Raw genomic sequence first — 19,815 nt, 5'->3', positions numbered from 1 at the left:
GGACAGGCACGGGGCTTCGTAATTTCCTGGAAGTCACTGTAGCTCAAGGGGGAGGCGCTTGCAACAATGGAGGGAGAGGTGACAGCGGTGACCTCCTGCCTCGTTGCCTGCGCCTCTGAGATGGATCCGAGGCAGCTAGCACAAGGCTCCAATATCTTGACCCGCCCTGGCTCCTCCAAGCTGGGTGCAAGCCGCTCTGGGAACACGCGCACAGCCCCCCCGACACGCGGCTGAGGGGGTGGGCAGCTGCTACTGTACTAAGAACTGGAATTAGTCACAGCGTGCAGCCCAGCCTTCCCCCGGGCATTGCAATGTCACCAGACTCCGGGTTCCAAAACAGCTGTACCAGGGCGATTCTGCCCGTGACATCATTGTCCACGTGGGGAGGTAGATGACAGGTACTTTCTGCTCCTCCGTCTTCCCAGAATCCTCTCCTGGACATTTACTTTTATAAGGTGTTTGGGACCATGTCGTTCAGTTAATCGCTTAGGAGACTGGCCAGATGTGGAGGCTGCAGGCAGCTGGGAAGCATCCTGATTCCCCATCGTCCACCTCCTGGGGGAAGGGGTGGAGCCTGGACCAGCACCAGACTCCGGGCCCCCATCAGCCCCTGGCCTCGGCAATGCCTTCTCTCTCTGCGGTGAAATGGAGGGAGCATTCAGACCGTGGGGAACTGGTACTCAGAGGCAGTCGGCATCTCTGTGGCGTCTTGTTTGACGACATAGATTGCTATTTTGTGTGTTTCTTGGGAGTCCTGTGGCCAGAGCGGCCGCTTAAATTGAGTCATAGAATAAGTCCGTTGTCTCTTTCAGTTCTGTGTCACCGCCCTGGTTAGTCAAGGAGAAAGTGCTAATGTCTGCAACGCTTCACACACACTTTTTTTTTTCCCCTCGTTAATCCTCACCCGAGGATATTTTCCCATTGATTTTTTAGAGAGAGTGGAAGGGCGGGAGAGAGACAGAGAGAGAAACGTCGATGTGAGAGAGACACATCGATTGGTTGCCTCCCACACGAACCCCGACCAGGGCCAGGGATTGAGCCTGTAACCAGACCGGAATCAAACCTGGGACCCTTCAGTCCGCAGGCTGACGCTCTAGCCACTGAGCTAAACCGGCCAGGGTGCCTCGCTCGCTCTTGATCTCGGTTTCAGCCGTGGGAGCCAGGCTCCCAGTCCGAGTCCCGGGAGGCAGCAATACCTGGTTCCAGCTCAGCAGCATCGCTTTGGTTTTGTTTTCTTGGGGTTTCTTTTTGGAGTGACTTTCCATTCGCGGTGGACGGTACTGTAGACAGTAACCTGAAAGGCGAAGTGACTTCTAGAAAAATTTTGAGGTAATGATACCCTGCTGCTCAGATCAGGCGAAAATATTCTCAGACATGGGTACGAAGTTTGGAAATTATACACCTCTCCCTAAAGGGTGTGACTGTGAAGCCTTTAGGTTATATGTCTCTGCAATGGTTAGAAGTATCCAGAGGCGCCAGGGTGATAGCTTATAAGCAGAAATATAATAAGCCTCCATGGGGATGATCATTTCGTTTGGAAAGAAGACCATTTGCTGGCAGTAGGACAGAAAGGGGCCTCTGGATTCAGTTAGGTTTTAACATTTAAAAAAACACACTTTTATTGATTTCAGAGAGGAAGGGAGGGAGAGAGAGAGAGAGAAACACCAATGACGAGAGAGATTCATTGATTGGCTGCAACCCAGGCATGTATCTTGACCGGGAATCGAACTGTGACCTCCTGTCCATGTTTTATGTGTCTGGGCACTGTCGGCTGCCATAGGATTGGTTCAGGGGATCCACCCCAGAAGCAAAATTCCTCTTCTCGACTTCACAGGGCCCAGCCTTCTGGTCATTGATCTTCTGTCTTCTTTCACATAAACAAAAAAAAGAGTATTCATTTTAAACCACACAAGTGATACATGACTAAATCCCCTTTGCAAAAAGCTGAACACCTTATATGTAATGTTACTCGCTGCTCCCGCCCCCGGTCGGTCCTTTCCCAGTTTCAGGTAACCGGTTTGGTATGTTGCCTTCCGGGAACTTTAAGCCTTCCCGTAATAAAAATCATACTTGCATTGGGCCTTCTAACTGCCAGGCCCTGTGTTGAACACTTTACCTGTAGCAACTCATTTAAATCCCACAACCACCATGGGAGGTAGGTGCTGGCTTTATCCCCATTTTACAGATGAGACTATTGAGGCCCAGAGAGGCTACACGACTTGCCTGACGCCACACAGCCTGTAAAGGGTGGAAAGATTCATCCCAAACCTAGACAGCCTCGCTCCCAAACTCATGCTCTTAACCTCTAAGCTATAAAAACAGGTTATGATAGACCTGGGTTCTAGTTTATGTGTATTTTTAAGGCACATGATGTCATACTGTGCAGATCATGACACCGCGTGGCTTGTTCAGTCAGCAGCATGTCCTGAGGAGCCAGCTGTGCTAACACAGTCGATGGCCTCCACGCCCATAACAGCCGTGTGGTTCCACCAAGCACTGTTGGTCTAGGGATTGTTCAAGGACGGCGACAGGATCGCCTGGTCCAGTGCTCCGTGTGGCTCTCCCTGGGCTCTCTGTCGAGCGGTTCGTTTGTGAGGTCAAAGCGTGGATGCCCTTTAAGTGTTCAAAGTCCGGGCTAATTGGCCCTCCGAGGTGGGCAGACCCATTTCCAGGCGGTGAGTCTGAATTCAGGGTCCAAGGTCTCCCCTTTAGATCTCAAGGCTACTTCCATCCCCCACCCCCGTCTGCCCCCTTAAACTTGAAAACGAACCCAAGATCTGGGATCCTCGTCAACTCGCTGTTCAACTGTGTGGGAGGTAAAGAGGGGATTTCCAGCCCCGAGCTTCATTTTCGGTTGGGTGGCTGTGCTGAGCCTGGGCCTTGAGGACTTGGCAGAGCCACGGGATGGGGCACAGGGTGCCAAGGAACCGGCCAGGGGCGGAGGTGGACTTCAAACTCAGTTTGAAGGGTTAGTCAGGGCGAGGGTTCGTCATGGAGAGTCCCCAGGGTCTCATCTAAATATGGCCACAGTGAGTAATGGAGATTTAAAAAAAATTTTTTTTAATTGATTTCAGAGAGGAAGGGAGAGGGAGAGAGAGAGACAGGAACATCAATGATGAGAGAGAATCATGGGTCGGCTGCCTCCTGCATGAACCACCCTGGGGATGGAACCTGCAACCCGGGCATGTGCCCTGACCGGGAATCGAACTGGGACCTCCTGGCTCATAGGTTGAGGCTCCACCGCTGAGCCACGCCGGCCGGGCTGAGTGATGTAGATCTTTAATGTGATATGTGCAGGTGTTTAGCTTTTCGCTAAGGGAATTTCGTCACATATTACACGTGTGGTTGAACACGAACACATTTTTTTTTTTTAAGTGAAAGAAGAGAAAAATCAATGACCAGAAGGCCAGGCCCCCTGACGCTGAGAATCCCTGGGCCCTGGTTTGCGGAGAGGCAGGGCTCCGGGGGCAGGGAACGCGGAGCCAGCCTCCCTCAACCCACCCCCACCCCACCCCCAGGGCGTGGAGAGGTGGAGCCCCGGTCTCGCGATCACGTGGGAGCTTCCAGAAGGGTGGACACCTGTGTTCCACGCTCAGCGGTGGGGCTGTGATTGGTCAGGGGAGGACCTATTGGCATTTTCTCAAGACCCCGGATGGTTGTAATGTGCAGAGGAGCTTGGGAAGGAGGGCCAGGCAGGCCCAGGGAGCCTCACGGTGGAGAACTCACCAGTCCTTCCTGTGGGTGCTGGGCCCAAGCTGCCAGGCCTGAGCCGGGGACACAAGGCCACTGTCTGGCCACCTGCTGACCCAGTCAGGCAAGGGCTGGCCCCAGGGCTCCGGGGACCCAGAGGAGGCTGAGTCTGGAAACTCTAGAACGGTGGTTCTCACCTTGGCTGCACATTAGAATCACCTGGGGATCTTTTTAAAATCCTGATGTCCGGGCCTCATCCTCCGGAAATTCTGTTTCTTTGTGACTAACATTGTGGCCCCGGCCCATAGCAAAGAAACAGAATTTCCGGAGGAGGAGGCCCAGAAATCAGGATTTTAAAAAGATTCCCAGGTGATTCTAGTGTGCAGCCAAGGTTGAGAACCACTAACCTAGAGGATCCTTTGGTAGAAAGGCCAGCCTTCCCAGCAGGGAAGGGGGGGGGGGGAGGCTGGGACCCCGACTCCCAGGTCCCCGTGACAAGAAGAAAAGGCCTTGTTGGACTTGGGACAGGGGCCACCCGGGCCCAGGCCTGAGGCCCAGAGGGCTCTCTGTTCGGAGCGCCTTCCACCCCCAGACGCCTTCGAGGTGAGGAGATGTTTGTCCCACTCCCAGCTCTGTGACTGGCGGCTGGGGACGCGGGCAGGTGCCCTGGCTGCGGGGAGCCTCCGCGTCTGCGTCGGTAAAGCCCTGTGACCACGCAGCTCCTGTGGCCGGCAGGACCCTGTCGTTGTGAGGGACAGGAAAGATGACGGTTCATCCGGTCGCCGCCCCCCATGGAAACGCGCTGTCCCCCCCCCACCCCCCCACCCCCGCCTGCTCTGTCAGCCCCGGTGGGCGAGGGAGGCGATGGCCGCCCACAGTTGCCTGAAGGTGCGCCCCGAGGGCCCATGAACGGAGGGTGACTTCTGGGGCTGCGGCGGCCTCCCAGAAAGAGGCCGCTGGGTCAGTCTGGCCCTGCCTTTGCTGCTGATTTGCTGAGAATGCCAGGAAGGTCTTCCCTCGCAGGGCCGCAGCGTCCCCATCTGTAAAACGGACCTGGCATGGCCCCCGCTGTCGGACGCTTCCACCTGTCCCCTTCCCAGCCTCAGGCCCTCAGTGACGGCGAACCTTTTGAGCCCGGCGTGTCAGCATTTGGAAAAACCCTAACTGAACTCTGGTGCCGTGTCACATGTAGAAATTTTTTGATCTTTGCAACCATAGTAAAACAAAGACTTATATTTTTGATATTTACTTTATACATTTAAATGCCATTTATTTATTTATTTATTTTTTTATTGCTTAAAGTATTACAAAGGGTATTACATATGTATCCATTTTATCCCCCCACCCTAGACAGTCCCCTTTTAAATGCCATTTAACAAAGAAAAATCAACCAAAAAAATGAGTTCGCGTGTCACCTCTGACATGCGTGTCCTAGGTTCGCCATCACTGCCCTAGTTCGAGAGCCTCAGAGAGGCAGAGCCTTGGCTTCTCCATGGGGGCCCTGGAGGGCTTGGCACGGGGGACTCGGCGGGGATTCGGAGAGGACGGCAGGGCCTCTGTGGGCGCTGGTCCCGCCCCGGTCCCCAGGCCTGGCCTGCTCACTTGGCCCCTAGAAACCAACGTCGATGGCACTAACTCATCTTCCGAGATATTTCTGTCCAAGTGTTTATCGCGGCTGCCATGGCCTGGGTGCCTTCTTATCATCCCCACCAACCAACCACACACTTCCTGACCCTGAGGTCAGCCCTCACGGCTCCTTACTCTGCCCCTCTCCTCCCAGTGCCCGTCCTCCGATGCCCTCTTCTGTCCTCCCTTCTGTCACCCTGGCCCAGGAGCCAGGGGCTGAATTCGGGGTCTGCCGTGGGGACCAGGCTTCCAGCCTCCCACGGCCCTTCTCCTCGGCCTGACACACACCCCCCGAGACCCTTACCCAGAACAGGTAAGGCAGGTGATGCACCCCTTGTAGGAAGGACACGGGTCCCCACAAACCTGGGGCCTGCTAGCAGCTGTCTGTCCTCACCACACAGCCTTGTGGGGGCTCCCCCTTAATCCAAGCCTGGGGAGTCAGGAAGAGGAAAGAGCCAAAGGAACAATGGCCAGGAGTCTGTGAGTCCAGTCATATCCTCCCCTCCATCCCTCCCTTCCTTCCTCCTACCCTGCGTGGGGGATGGGCTTCTTTGGAAACAAGAATGCCTCTGGTAATGATAGCTAAGGGGTATTGATCCTTCCTCATGTGCCAGGGCCATGAGCGGTTTTGCCTCCTTATCTCCCAGCAACCTTGCCAGCTAGAGACGATTAGTACCCGCATAGCAGGCACTAGGCCTGCCCCCTCTCGCCTCTGCTGGATCCCGTAATCGGCAGTGCCCCTCCCTCCACCCATCCCTCCCCCGCACCCCACCCCCGTGGGTGTTGACCATAATGGCTGCACCCTTTCCCCAGTGGGCTGCCCTTTCCTGACTGTCTCTGGCAGAGATGCCTGGGCTGTAACCCCTCCCTCTCCCATCCACAGGGCAACACCCATAGCCAGTGACTGGCAGATTGGCAGATATGGGTGTAATGGGCCAGTCCCCTGCTGCTTGGCAGGACAGACTCTGGGGGTGAGATAGGCCAATACCTGGCCACCTGGGGCTCTAGGGAACCCTGAGAAGGGTGCATCTGGAAACCCTAGTGGTCCTCAACCTTCTGGCCCTTTAAATGCAGTTCCTCATGTTGTGACCCAACCATAAAATTGTTTTCGTGGCTACTTCATCACTGTGATGTTGGTACTGTTATGAATTGTCATGTAAATATCTGATATGCAGGATGGTCTTAGGTGACCCCTGTGAAAGGGCCGTTCGACCTCCAAAGGGGTCGCGACCCACAGGTTGAGAACCGCTGCCCTAGAGGGTCTTGGGTGGAGAGTCCCGTGGCTCACACTCCAGAGCTCCCCCCGCACGCACGGGGCAGGCTGGAAGCAGCCGTTCCTGAAACCACATTCTTGTGTAGCTTCTCTCTCCACCCTGTTCTGCCTCCCTTACTCCTCAGTAAGTCACTTTTATAGACACTTGTCTTGGGCTCTGCTTCTAGAAGCCTCACCCAGAGCATCCCCATTCCACAGATGAGGCCACTGAGGTGCCAAGAGATGAAGTAACCTGATCAAAGTCCCACAACGGTAACTGGGAGAGACTCAGAGCCAGGGCCCTGGGGCCAAGGTGTTTGCTCTGATCCAGAATCAGATGCCGCCCCTGCCCTCGCGGTGCCCCCAGCCCGCGGAGGGGGAAGCTGCCCGCCGAGAGGGAATGGCCGCGCAGGGTGGCAGGACCTGGCGTGGAAGGGAAGGAGGGAGCGCTAAGGAGGGCAGCCCAGTGGCGGGCCTGGCTTGGTAGGGGAGGCAGCCAGGAAGACCTCCCTGAGAAGGGAGAAGGGGCGGGGTCTGGAGGGAGAAGGAGGGGTTTGCAAGGTGGAAAAAAGGGAAGGGCACTCGAGGTAGAGGAAGAGGATGTGCAAGGCGGGGTGTTGGGAAAGAGGCCCGGAGGTGGGGCTGTGCGTGTTGTCAGGGTGTGTGCGGGCCAGCGGGGGCCTGGAACCAGAGGGCAGGGATCAATCTGACATGCGACCTTTGAGCCTTTCTTGGACACCTGCTTGTGGAAGTCATAGGACAAGGCGCGACTTGCCCTTGGAGGCGGGGGGAAGCCGAGAGGAGGTTGAGAGAGAAAAAAGGCGAGACCAGAGTGGAGTCTGAGCGATAACTCGGGCCAGATGTGTGTGTATGTGTGCATGCACATGTGCATGTGTCCTTGTGTGCGTGCATATATGCATGTGTGCTTGCATGTGCATGTGTGCTTGCATGCCTGCATGTGTGCGGGGTGAGCATAGGCATGTGTGTGGACTGGAGGTGGGGCTCTCCAGCAGAAGGGAGCAGCCAGCACCAACGCCCTGGGGCGGCAGTGAGGGAACTGGCCCGAGTTCACTCCCTCCTCTAACCTCTACCTGCAAGGACTTCTGGGATAGCAGGAAGGAGGCTCCAGGAGCATAGCCATGGGGGCAGTGGAGGGCGTTGTCTGCTGTCAAGTTGAAGCCCGGGTGGAGTGACGCCCCCATAGAGACCCCTCAGTGAGACCGGCAGCCCGACCAGGCCTCCAGGCCCGCCCCTGCCCTCTGCCCTCTGCCCTCTGCAGCCGGGACCTGGGGTGGCCAGACCACTGGCCTGCAGATCCGCACGCCGGGCTCCCTGTGGGCGCGGCTGAGTGACCCTGGGCCCCTCCTGAGCCCCTGTCTGAGCACCCACGGATGCACTGGTGATTGTTAGAGGTAACCCTTGGGACCGAAGGCCAGGGGACCCTGTGCTGAAATGCAAAGATGAAGGCTTGAGGTTCATTAGGTTTTATTTTCTTTGTTCCGTCGGCAGCAGCTCTGCACTCTTGTTTTTTCATAAAAATGTATACATTTGAGTAAGACGAACCTCCACATTCACGTATAAATAAGAAACTGCTGGCCACGGGTGGAGAAAGCACAGTGATCAGAAATGTTTTTCTTGTTCTTTGATGGATACCCCGGCCCAAATAACTACGAACACGGGAGATGAGCATGACAACCAGTAAAGGGAAGGCAATAGACATATGCGATTTTAAAATGAATTTGATCAGATAACACATGCACACAGTACGAAATTCTAAAGCTTTGCCCAGCCGGTGTGGCTCAGTGGTTGAGTGTCAACCTATGAACCAGGAGGCCACGGTTTAATTCCCGGTCAGGGCACATGCCCAGGTTTCTGGATTGATCCCCAGTGTGGGGCGTGCAGGAGGCGCTGATCCATGACTCTCTCATCATTGATGTTTCTATCTCTCCCTCTCCCTTCCTCTCTGAAATCAATTAAAAAAAATTTTTTTTTAAATACTAAAGCTTCCTCTCCCCAGGGATAATTGCTTTTATGTTTCTTTCAGAAATCATCATGTATTTAGAAACACACACAGTTATTTTTTTCTTACACAAATGCAGCTTACTCTAGACCAGTGATGGCGAACCTATGACACGCGTGTCAGAGGTGACACGCGAACTCATTTTTTTGGTTGATTTTTCTTTGTTAAATGGCATTTAAATATATAAAATAAATATCAAAAATATAAGTCTTTGTTTTACTCTGGTTGCAAAGATCAAAAAATTTCTATATGTGACACGGCACCAGAGTTAAGTTAGGGTTTTTCAAAATGCTGACATGCCGAGCTCAAAAGGTTCGCCATCACTGCTGTAGACGCTGCTCTGCCCTGGTTCTTTTTTTAAAAAATATATCTCGGACATCAATCCACATCATTCCACTTAGTTCTGCTGTTTGCTTTTCACGGGCTGCATAGGCTTTCAGTGTATAAATGCACCACAATTAATGGCCATTTAGGTAGGTTTTTTCCAGTCTTTTCCCACTATAACTAAGGCCACATTAAGTATACTTGAGAAAACGTGACTATTCGAATTACGAAAATAGCCATGGGCTAAATACCTGGGCATGGAATTGCTAGGTGTGGTTATGTGGCATCTGTTGGAAGGTAAAGGTTGTATCTGTTCACACTCCTACAGCAATGCCTCAAAATGCCAGTTAATTCACAACCTTGCCATGGAGTATCCTCGCCAGCCCATGGGCTGAAAATCCTATACCTTTTTTAGTTTTAATGTGTATTTCCTATGAGGTTGAATACCTTTTCACATTTTGAAGAGTGATTTGTATTTCCTTTTTGGTAAACGGTCCGTGCTCTTTGCTCAGGTTGTTACTTTTTTCCTTATTGCTTTGTAGTCCGTCTTGAGATATTAAAACATTACGCCTTTGTGACATAACTAGCAGATGTTATTTTCCAGCCTGTCGTCTGTCTTTTCACTTTGTGTGTGGTGTTCTTTGTCACTGCGACAATGCTGACTTATATCTGGTCGGTTTCATGCGGTTTTTCTTTGTGATCTCTGAGTTCTGTGTCTTGCCTGGCTAGGTCCTCTCTACTCTGCATTATTTTTAAGACTTTTTCGCTCGTCCTTTTTCAGCATTTAAAAGAATTTTAACTTTTCAGTTGTGAAATATAATGCAGGAAACATGCAAAAAATGAAAGATACAGCTTTATGTGTTCTAAAGTGATTATCTATAGTCTTGTAATACTTTCATGGTTTAACTTTTTACATTATATCTGGCCCCCATCTAAACTTTATTTTGGTATACTTTGAGAGACAAAAATCCCTCTTTATTAAAAAAGAATATATTTTTAAATGTTCGTGGAATAGAATATTTTTATTTATTTCAGAGAGGAAGGGAAAGGAAGAGAGAGATAGAAACATCAATGAGGAGAGAGAATCATGAATCGGCTGCCTTCTGCACCACCGCCCCCCACTAGGGATTGTGCCCAGCTGGGAATTGGACCTTGATCTCCTGGTTCATTGGCTGAAGCTCAACCACTGAGCCACACCAGTCGGGTGGACCCAGAAAAAATTAAAATGCATACGAGGCATCCAAGAGTAGTAGTTGTGAGAATTAAAATAGAAGGTCTAACCCGGGCACTTAGCAAATATTCATTACATATGTTCAACTTGTGTGACTTCAGTTCTAGTGAAAATGTAGGTTTGTCCCTGGAACACACATAAAAACGTTAAACTAAAAAGTAGAATAAAATATATCCTCAAGATGTAGAAATTACTTTTTTTTATTGGAATTTTCAGACTCTGTCATACTTGATGCAGATATTTATCCTCATTTGTTGCCTTTCGAAGTCCGTTTTAGGTATTATTCGAGTTGTGTGGGAACTCCCATTTCTCTTGGGCATTGCTGGTGATTTCTGTGCTTACTCATCATTGTGTATTTCTCTTCCTCACATATTGAGGAAATGTCTGTTCTAGTTTTTACTGTAAATATATATATATGAAATTGATTTCAGAGAGGAAGGGAGAGGGAGAGAGAGATAGAACCATGAATGATGAGAGAGAATCATTGATCGGCTGCCTCCTACACACCCCACACTGGGGATCCAGCCTGCAACCCGGGCATGTGTCCTGACTGGGAATCGAACCATGACCTCCTGGTTCATAGGTCAATGTTCAACTGCTGAGTCATGTCAGCCAGGCCATATATATATATATATATATATATATATATATTTAAATCAAAACACACCTTTTAAAAAGCTCCAATGGTATAAAGTGGTCCAAGAGTATGGTATAAAGGGCTCTCCTTGGCCTGTGTCCCCCGGCCCCTCCCTAGATAATCCTGTCACGTTTCTCTCATAGCCCTAGAGCTGGTCTCTTTATGCAAGGACACATACGCGCGCGCACACACACACACACACACACACACACACACATTTAAAACATACACGTGTGCAGCTTTTGAAATTTGAATTTACTTACTAATATACGTTGGGGCTTGATGTTTTTGTGGCTCACCCCTGTTGTATTCCATTGTGTAGATCTACTGAAACAGAGGGTCCTTATGACTTGCATTAAATTTATTTTTATTTTTATTTTATTTATTTATTTATTTATGTATTTATTTTAATGACCTCTTTTTTGTTTCTTAATCCTCATCCAAGGATATTTTCCATTGATTTTTAGAGAGAGTGGAAGGGAGGGGGAGAGACACAGAGAGAGAAACATCCATGTGAGAGAGACACAATGATTGGTTGCCTCCCACACACATCCCGACCAGGGCCAGGGATCGAGCCTACAACCGAGGTGTGTGCCCTTGACCAGAATTGAACCCGGGACCCTTCAGTCTGGGGGCTGACGCTCTATCCACTGAGCCAAACCAGCCAGGGCTTAAATTTCGTTTTAAATCCTACCTGTAGAAATAGAGCGCTCCCTCTCTCTCTCTCTTCACAGACCTAGCCTTTCCCCCAGATAATCAGCAGCCCCGGAGGCAGTAGAAGACAGAGTCCGGACCTGAGTAGTGGGCAGGCTCAAGGTCACATCTTGACCTAAATTATGTTCTAGCCTCGGAGCCCTAAGGTGGAGTGGGCCCCTGCGGGACACTGGAAGAGACGTCAGAGGTGCCGCACCTCCAATTGGACATGCCGTTTGCGAAGCTAACTGGACCCTGCGAAGCTAATGTTGTCTGAAGCTGACCACTGGGTATGTTGGTTCTGGGGCCTCTTGGGAGGGACTCTGGTGCAGGCCAAGGTCAGACACTACCTGTGACTGGCCCTGGACAACCTGTCTGGAGCCACAAAGCGATCCACAGTGTGTGGTGCCTCTGCTGGGCCTGGGTGTGTGTGGGAAGGAACCAAGCTGTGCACCAAGGCCGGCTTTTACCAGCCTGGGTCCCGGGGGAGCTCGGCACATGTCGCCGGGGACACCACGTCTAGCTGGGTGCTTGCACACCTTTGTGGTGGGGCAGGGTCTCAGGGAGTCATCAGGGGGAGGCCGGAAGGGTTTATCAGGCCCAAGCAGACCAAGATTTGGCCGTGTGAAGGGAGGGCTCTGCACCAGTGGGGTGTGCGAGGGAAAGAGCCACACAAGTCAGTCTGTCCCAAAGTCTGCCAGGAGCCCAGGTTCAGCAGGACGGGCCACTGGGAGTCAGGAGAAGGGGAGGTGCCAGTCAGTCTTGGGGGAATGTGGGCATGTGCCCCATCTTCCACTCCATTGCCACACAACTCAGTTGCTCAGGTTCCTACCCAAACCTCAGCTGGGCAGAGCCTCCAAGACTTCAGAGGGGGGGAGCCGTGGGGAGTCAGAGTGTGGGGCTAGCGGATCTCCCAAGACGGGGTGGTAAGCAAGGCTTTCTCTCCATTCACTCTTGCCTCTCTCCACTTCTTCTGCTAGAATTTGACAGTTTTGTTTAAAGAAATGTCATTAGTACCCCCAGTACCTCTTTTCTTTCTATTTTCCCCATTGATTTTTAGAGAGAGTGGAAGGGAGGGGGAGAGACAGAGAGAAGCACCTACGTGAGAGAGACACATTGATCGGCTGTCTCCTGCACATGCCCTGACTGGGGCCGGAGATCGAGTCTGCAACCGAGGTAGGTGCCCTTGACTGGAATGGAACCCTTCAGTCCGAGGGCTGACGCTCTAACCACTGAGCGCAACTGGCTATCGTTTTTTTTTTTTCTCCTTATTTCTAACCGCAGTACTGACCTCTGTTAAATGGAACATGCCCCGTTTATGTGGCTTTATCTAAAGTCCTGGGACTTTGTAGTTACCTTCCTCACGTTTCTTAGATAGACGATCAGTGCACAGACTGGTCCTTCTCCTTTCTTTGTCTTCCACCTACTTTTCCATCATCTTTTCTCTTGTCCATTCCAACTTCTCAAGCAAAATCCCTACAGCTGTATTCGGTACACATTTGTGCCAGGACGTGAGTGACCGATGCCTCTGGGCTTTCTTATTGAATAGAATGTTAACTCTCAATTGTTTAGAACTGCTTCCAGTTTGGCTCAGTGGATAGAGCATTGGCCTTGGGACCAAAGGGTCCCAGGTATGATTCTGGTCAAGGACACGTACCTTGGTTTCCGGCTCCTCCCAGACCCGGTTCCTGGTTGGGCCTCGTGCAGGAGGCAATCAACTGATGTGTTTCTCTCTGTCTTTCCCTCTCTCTTCCACTCTCTCTAAAAATCAATGGAAAAATATCCCTGGGTGAGGATTAAAAAATAATAATAAATAAAACTACTTCCTGATGTAATGAGAAAGAGATGGCAAATCCTGACTTTTCTGGAATTTTATTGGGAAAGGCAGCTGGCATCTGTGATGAGGATTATTCCATTTTTCCTCCCAACAAGTGGGCTGTAGTGAGTCGGCCGTGTTTGAAGGGCTCACTGTGACACCCCGAGTCACTGTGAGGTGGATGTCCGAGTTGGGGTCACCTCCTCTGGGCCAGGTGTGGCAGGAGGTGACCCCGGGAGGTGAGCAGTGCCAGTCCAGGGACAAGAAGAGCAGGGTCTGTGCACGAAGGTGAGGGGACTGTTTCAGGTCCGACGAAGGGCAGGGCTAAGGGCTGGTGCCTTCTCCACAGCATTCCCTGTGCATTCTGGGATACTGTGGGCAGCACGCTGTCTCCTCTCTCCTTAGAGGCCTGCCCTATGGAAACAACCAGCAAATCCAGCTCAAGGCACAGGACTCAGCCCCGGTACCCATGAGACTGTCTCCACGGACACCCTAGAGCATCTATGATGAACCAGGAAGCCAAGTAAGTGATCTTTCCCCTTTGCCTCCTCTCTGTCCCTCCCGTTCACTCCTTCACTCCCCCACCCACTGCCAGGACTGCTCCCTACCCAGATGGGCCCCACTGGGCCTGTCCCCAAAACAGCAAACCTACACTTAGCCACCATTCATGAGAGTGAACATCAATGGACACAAAATCAGCAAGGGCCTAAGATAGCTTCTACTCTGCCTATTTTATAGATGGTCTAACTGAGGCCCAGAGAGGGAAGGGACTTGCTGAAGGTCGGTTGTGAGTGTGTATCAGCCAGGATGGGCTTGTTTATGCTGCGTAACAAACAGCCTACCAAGTCCCAGTGTCTTATGAGGACAAACGTTTATTTCCTGCTCCTCGTTCTTGTTGTGAATCAACTGGGACCTTTGTCCACATTGCCCTCTTTCCTGGGCCCAGTCTAAAACAGCAGCCACGACCTGGATACTGCCAGTCCCTGCGGGCTTCCACCTCATGACCCAATATGGCTGCCCAAGGCTCAGTCATCACATCATCATTCCAGCCACAGGAAGCAGCAAAGAAGGATACACAACCTTCTACCTACGTCCCCTTGGCCAACACTTAATTGCATGGCTGCATCTAACTGCAAGGGAGGCTGGAAGTAGAGTCTGTTCCAGATGACCAGGGAATCTTCAGGGGTTCTGGTACTGAGGAAGAGGGGAGAACAAATTTTGGGAGACAAGTGCTCAACTCAGACAGAGAGCCTCACAAAGGGGTCCATGGGAACATATGAGTAAACCATCTGCAGGGAATGAACTAGAGCCTAGCTACTAGACCATTTCAGAGCCAGGACACAGGCACAGTTGGCTTCCCCCAGCTGCCTTATCCCTTTGCTCACCTATCTCCCAGTTCACCTGTCCCCCCCAGCTCACCTAGCCCCCAGCTCAACTGTCCCCAAGCTCACCTGCTCCCCAGCTCACCTGGCCCCCAGCTCATCTGTCCCCAAGCTCACCTGCTCCCTAGCTCACCTGGCCCTAGCTCACCTGCTCCCCCAGCTCATCTATCCCCCCAGCTCACCTGTCCCCACAGCTCACCTATCCCCAGCTCACCTGTCCCCACAGCTCACCTGTCCCACAGCTCACTTGTTCCCCAGCTCACCTGTCCCCACAGCTCACCTGTCCCCCAGCTCACCTGTCCCCCAGCTCACCTATCCCCCAGCTCACCTGCCTACCCTGTCCCTGCAGGGCCAGCTCCTCATGGACCCCATTAGCTTCCGGCTGGGCACCAAGAACCAGTGGGGTTGGCTCGTGAGTCTGCTCAGCAATGACCCAGAATGGCTGAGTGCCAAGGTGAAGTTCTTCCTCCCCAGCATAGACCTGGGCTCCAGGAACGAGGACCCAGACCCCACACAGAGGGTCCTCCTACAACTCAGGGAGCTGCACACCCAAGGCCTGGCCACCTGGCAGGCCTTCATCCACTGTGTGTGCATGGAGCTGGAGGTGCCCCTGGAGCTGGAGGTGCAGCTGCTGAGCACGTGGGGCCATGGAGACGGTAAGGGCGTGCACGAGGGGTGCAGAGGGGCTCGGGGAAGACAGGGCCCCACTTGAGTCACACAATTGACTCAAGCCAGGAACAGGATTCCATGTTTCTGGACACTTCCTAGAGCAAATTCCCTACTGCCTCCACATCAGCTGGGGACCTTCCACCTTGTACCATCCCAGTTGTCCAGGGAGGCGGGGTGCCGGGAGAGAAAGAATAGGTGACTCCTTGCAGCCAGGAAATGCCAAATAGCCCATAATGCCCCAGAGCGTGCTTCTTGCAACGAGGTCAGAAGCAGGCGCAGGGAGAGCCCTCTGAGCTGTACTGCTGGTTGCAGATTGAACCTGTTCAGGTCCGCGGGCATTTCTCGGGCACCTTCTGCTTTTACAGCGCTGTGGGGAGACGGGGAGGACTCACGCCATGCCTCCACCACAAGGCAGCGTGCAGGAAATGCAGGGGGCTCACCGTGTGCACAAACACATGCACACGCGTGCATGCATGCATACACACATGTGCGCACACATACCCGGCCGCGCACAAACCTACATATACACACACATTTCTGTCCCCGGCTGCCTTCTCGGCTCATCACCAAGCTGTGCCCTCCACAGATCGCTGAGTGTAAACTTGATTTCTCCCTCGCTGGGGCCTCACCCTTTGGGGTGATCCCTGAGGCAGACATCAGAGCTGGTCCCAGCACATCCCATGTGTATTATACTCTCCCCCCTCTCTCTCAGGGTTTCCCGGTCCTTTGGAAACGGGTGCAGAAAGCCAACCTGAACCTCTGCTCCACCTCGGTGAGGCCTGGGGTTGGGGAGCAGGAGGGGGGGTGGTGAGCATGCTCAGTTCCCACGTCAAACCCAGAGGAGGCTGCTGGCTGGTCCCAGCCATTTCCCATAAACCATCCTCCTCTGGCCCTGATGCACCTGCACATGTCCCCCGCCCCTTTCCAAGCTGGATGCCTTCTATTTGTTTTTCTTGCCTCCTTGCTCTGGCTAGCAGTTCCAGGACTGTGCTGAATAGAGTTGGTGAAAGCGGGCATCCTTGTCTTGCTCCTGATCTTAGAGGAAAAGCTTTCGGTCTTTCACCACAGAGTACGATGTTCACAGTGGGTTCGGAACCATTATTTCTGTAGATGTGTGGACTCTTTACTTAGAGGTGTGCATGGCAGAAACATCAAGCTCTGACAGGAAACATCCAACCCATCATCCCAGCTCCCCCACAAAGCCAGACTGTTTGTCCCGGTCCCTGGTCCCTCCTGGCCCTCATCACTGAGCTGCCTTCACTCAAACCCTGAGTGTGGGTCCACTTGTCTGCCTGCCTCCTCTTTGTGGAACGGAGCGCCCCTCAGTACTGGGTACCTACCTCCTAGGCCCCGAAACCTCACCCCTTACGCTTTCCTTCATTTTTTCCAGGCCTCAAGCGGCCTCGTCAGAGCTGCGGGTCCTCACCCCGCCGGAAGCAGCTCAGGAGGCAGCAGCTCGGTGGGTGCCAAGGCGGGGAGGGACCTGAACACAGGGATTGGATGGCACCGGGGCCAGGGCACAGATCCTGGACTCGGTCCCCTGCCGACGAGCCTCCAGGGGCTTCGCGGCTCTTGTAGTCCAAGCTTCCACGAAAGAAGGATCGAAGGTCCTGGGAGGGCAGAGGGGAGGGTGGCGTCTGGCCAGGAGGGGCCTCCCCAACAGGCCGCCCGGGGGCTCCTCCGGAGATGGCTCAGCTGAAGGAGCTGGAAGCAGCCCAGCAGGTTGCAGCTTTATCATTTAGCTACTTCCAGGGACACCCCATGTCCTCAGGGCTGAGGGGCCCCAGGGAAGTGACCATTGTAACCTCAGGCCTGGGCCCTCATTGGCCAGTTTAGAGGTAAACAGGATACCAGGGAGAACTCCCCAAAAGCAGAAGCCCTGAGGCACACGGGGAGGAGACATGGGGGTGCTGAGGACTGGCCAAGGGGCTAGAAGAGACCGAACTTCCTTTGTTTTCCACCAGTTGTGCAGAAGAGTCCTTGTTCCCCACCAGCTGGGAGACCCAATGGGATATAACATAGACTGCTACCTCAGGTCCCCCCGCCGGGGCTCTCGCTGGCCCCCAACAGTGGCCCCAGTCCCTTCTCTGGTTCCACCCCAGATTTCCCAATAACTCAGCAATTCTAACGTCAGTACCTGGCCCCGTTTGGGGTTGGGGGGGCAGTTCCAACAGTTCTGATTGGTCAGTGCTGGACCTACAGGTCGTTAGCACCGCCCTCCCCCCCTGCCCTGGGCATTACAGAACTGAACCGGTGGGGAGGGGCACAGAGTTCTCAGATATTGCAGGAAGAGGTTGTTCTGATAAGAAGTTGCAAAAAGAAGAAGTTGCAAAGGAAGTGCCCTCTCCCCTTTCCCCATCTTATTGAAAACAGAGCCATGATCCCCGCTTCGCCCCTGGTTAAACAGCTGCCAGAGTCTGCTTCGGCAGAAGCAGTTCCTTCTAGGCATTTGGGTGGCACAAGAGCCCCTGGGTGCTCCTGCGACCCCCCCCCCCCCCCAATAACACAGCTAGGGCTGTAGGATCCCAGCAGCCAATACTGGGATGAGGTTGGGGGCGAGGGTAGGTCTCAGCCTCATGCCATCTCCCTGCCCCCAGCAGAACTGGCCAAGAGGTACCTACAGCAGCTGAGGACCTCGGCCCAGCAGCGCTATGGCGGCGAGCTCCCGGGGCCAGGGCAGCCCCTCACCTTCCACCAGGCCTACGTCCCCCCAATCCTGCAGTGGAGCCGGGCCACAGCACCCTTCAGCACTCAGGAGGGGGCCGTGCCGGGGAGCCCCAGGGCAGAGGATGGTGCTGACGTGAGCCTCCAGGACCTCTTCGGCCCCAGGGCGGACAAGGGCCCGAGGGTGATGGTGCTCCTGGGGAAGGCGGGCATGGGCAAGACCACGCTGACCCGCTGGCTCTGCCAGAAGTGGGCCGACGGCCAGCTGGACCGCTTCCAGGCCCTGTTCCTGTTTGAGTTCCGCCAGCTCAACCTGCTGGCGGAGGCCCTGACGCTGCCCCAGCTCCTGTTCGACCTGTGCCTGCGCCCCGAGGAGGGCCCCGACGCTGTCCTCCAGTACCTGGAGAAGAACGCCAAGGGGGTCCTGCTCATCTTCGACGGGCTGGAGGAGGCCCTCCACCCCCATCCCAGCGGGGAGACCGCGGGCCCCGAGGCGCCAGCCCCAGCCCTCGGCCTCTTCTCTGGCCTGTGCCGGGGGACCCTCCTGCCCGGCTGCAGGGTCATGGCCACCTCCCGGCCAGGGAAGCTGCCGGACTGCCTGCCCACCGAGGCGGCCACCATCCACCTGTGGGGCTTCGACGGGCCGCGGGTGGAGGAGTACGTGGGCCGCTTCTTCGGCAACCAGCCGGCCCGGGAGGCGGCCCTGGCGGAGCTGCGGGCAAACAGACACCTCCGGGGCATGTGCGCGGCGCCCGCCCTCTGCCGGATCGCCTGCCTCTGCCTCCGCCATCTGCTCCCGGACCTCTCTCCGGGCCAGTCTGCGGCCCTCCTGCCCACCGTGACTCAGAACTACGTGCAGATGGTGCTCGCCCTCAGCCCCCGCGGGTACCGGGCTGCTGAGTCCCTGAGGGGCCTGGGGGAGGTGGCCCTGAGGGGCCTGGAGACGGGAAAGGTGATCTTCTCTGCAGGAGACATCCCTCCTGCCATGATGGCCTTCGGGGCTGCCCTGGGCCTGCTGACCTCCTTCTGCGTCTGCACAGGCCCCAGGCAGCAGGAGCCGGGCTATGCCTTCACCCACCTCAGCCTGCAGGAGTTTCTGGCTGCCCTGCATCTGATGGCCAGTCCCGAGGTGGACAAAGACGCGCTCGCCCGCCACGTCACCCTCAATTCTCGCTGGCTGCTGCGGACCAAAGCCAGACTGGGCCTCTGGGACCACCTCCCCATCTTCCTGGCGGGTCTGGCATCCTCTGCCTGCTGTCCCTTCCTCCGCCACCTGGCAGAGCGGGGTGAGGCGTGGGTGGGCGCCAAGCAGGCCGCAGTCATACAGGCGCTGAAGAAGTTGGCCACGCGCAGGCTCACGGGGCCCAAGGTGGTAGAGCTGTGTCGCTGTGTGGGCGAGACACAGGAGCCGGAGCTGGCCAGCCTCATGGCCCGAAGCCTCCCCTGCCAGCTGCCCTTCCACAACTTCCCGCTGACCTACGCCGACCTGGCTGCCCTGACCAACGTCCTGGGGCACAGGGAGGCCCCCATCCGCCTGGATTTCGAGGGCTGCCCGCTGGAGCCCCGCTGCCCTGAGGCCTTGGCAGGCTGTGGGCGGGTGGAGAGTCTCAGGTGAGGAAGGGTAGTGCAGGGACCTGGACTTTGGGGCGAGTGGAGGTAACCCACCTGGCAGACCCGCTGCGGGAGACTGGGTAGGACTCGTGGGTACCAGGGAGGACGGGCCCTTCCTGTCCCTCAGCCTGTGACGCAGTCAGGGGCACCGTGCCTCACCAGGACGCCTGGGGTCCATTGGGTCTCCTCTTGTCGTGGGA

General features: G+C 54.5%; 1 protein-coding gene across 1 annotated transcript in view; it reads left to right on the top strand.

Annotated features, from left to right (window-relative positions):
• The window catches only part of NLRC5 (NLR family CARD domain containing 5), an 82,592-nt gene that overhangs the window by 18,238 nt on the left and 44,539 nt on the right, over positions 1-19,815 (top strand). The window contains exons 2-7 of the mRNA XM_059665450.1: positions 11,515-11,763; positions 13,695-13,812; positions 15,021-15,327; positions 16,053-16,112; positions 16,731-16,799; positions 17,941-19,615. Coding sequence (XP_059521433.1) covers positions 15,033-15,327; positions 16,053-16,112; positions 16,731-16,799; positions 17,941-19,615 — 2,099 coding nt within the window. The 5' untranslated portion in view covers positions 11,515-11,763; positions 13,695-13,812; positions 15,021-15,032. The remainder of the gene's footprint in view (positions 1-11,514; positions 11,764-13,694; positions 13,813-15,020; positions 15,328-16,052; positions 16,113-16,730; positions 16,800-17,940; positions 19,616-19,815) is intronic.

Source organism: Myotis daubentonii, chromosome 15, assembly GCF_963259705.1.
Source record: "Myotis daubentonii chromosome 15, mMyoDau2.1, whole genome shotgun sequence".
Taxonomy (NCBI): Eukaryota; Metazoa; Chordata; class Mammalia; order Chiroptera; family Vespertilionidae; genus Myotis; species Myotis daubentonii.
Note: the sequence above shows the minus strand (reverse complement) of the source record. Positions and strands in the feature narration are given on the sequence as shown.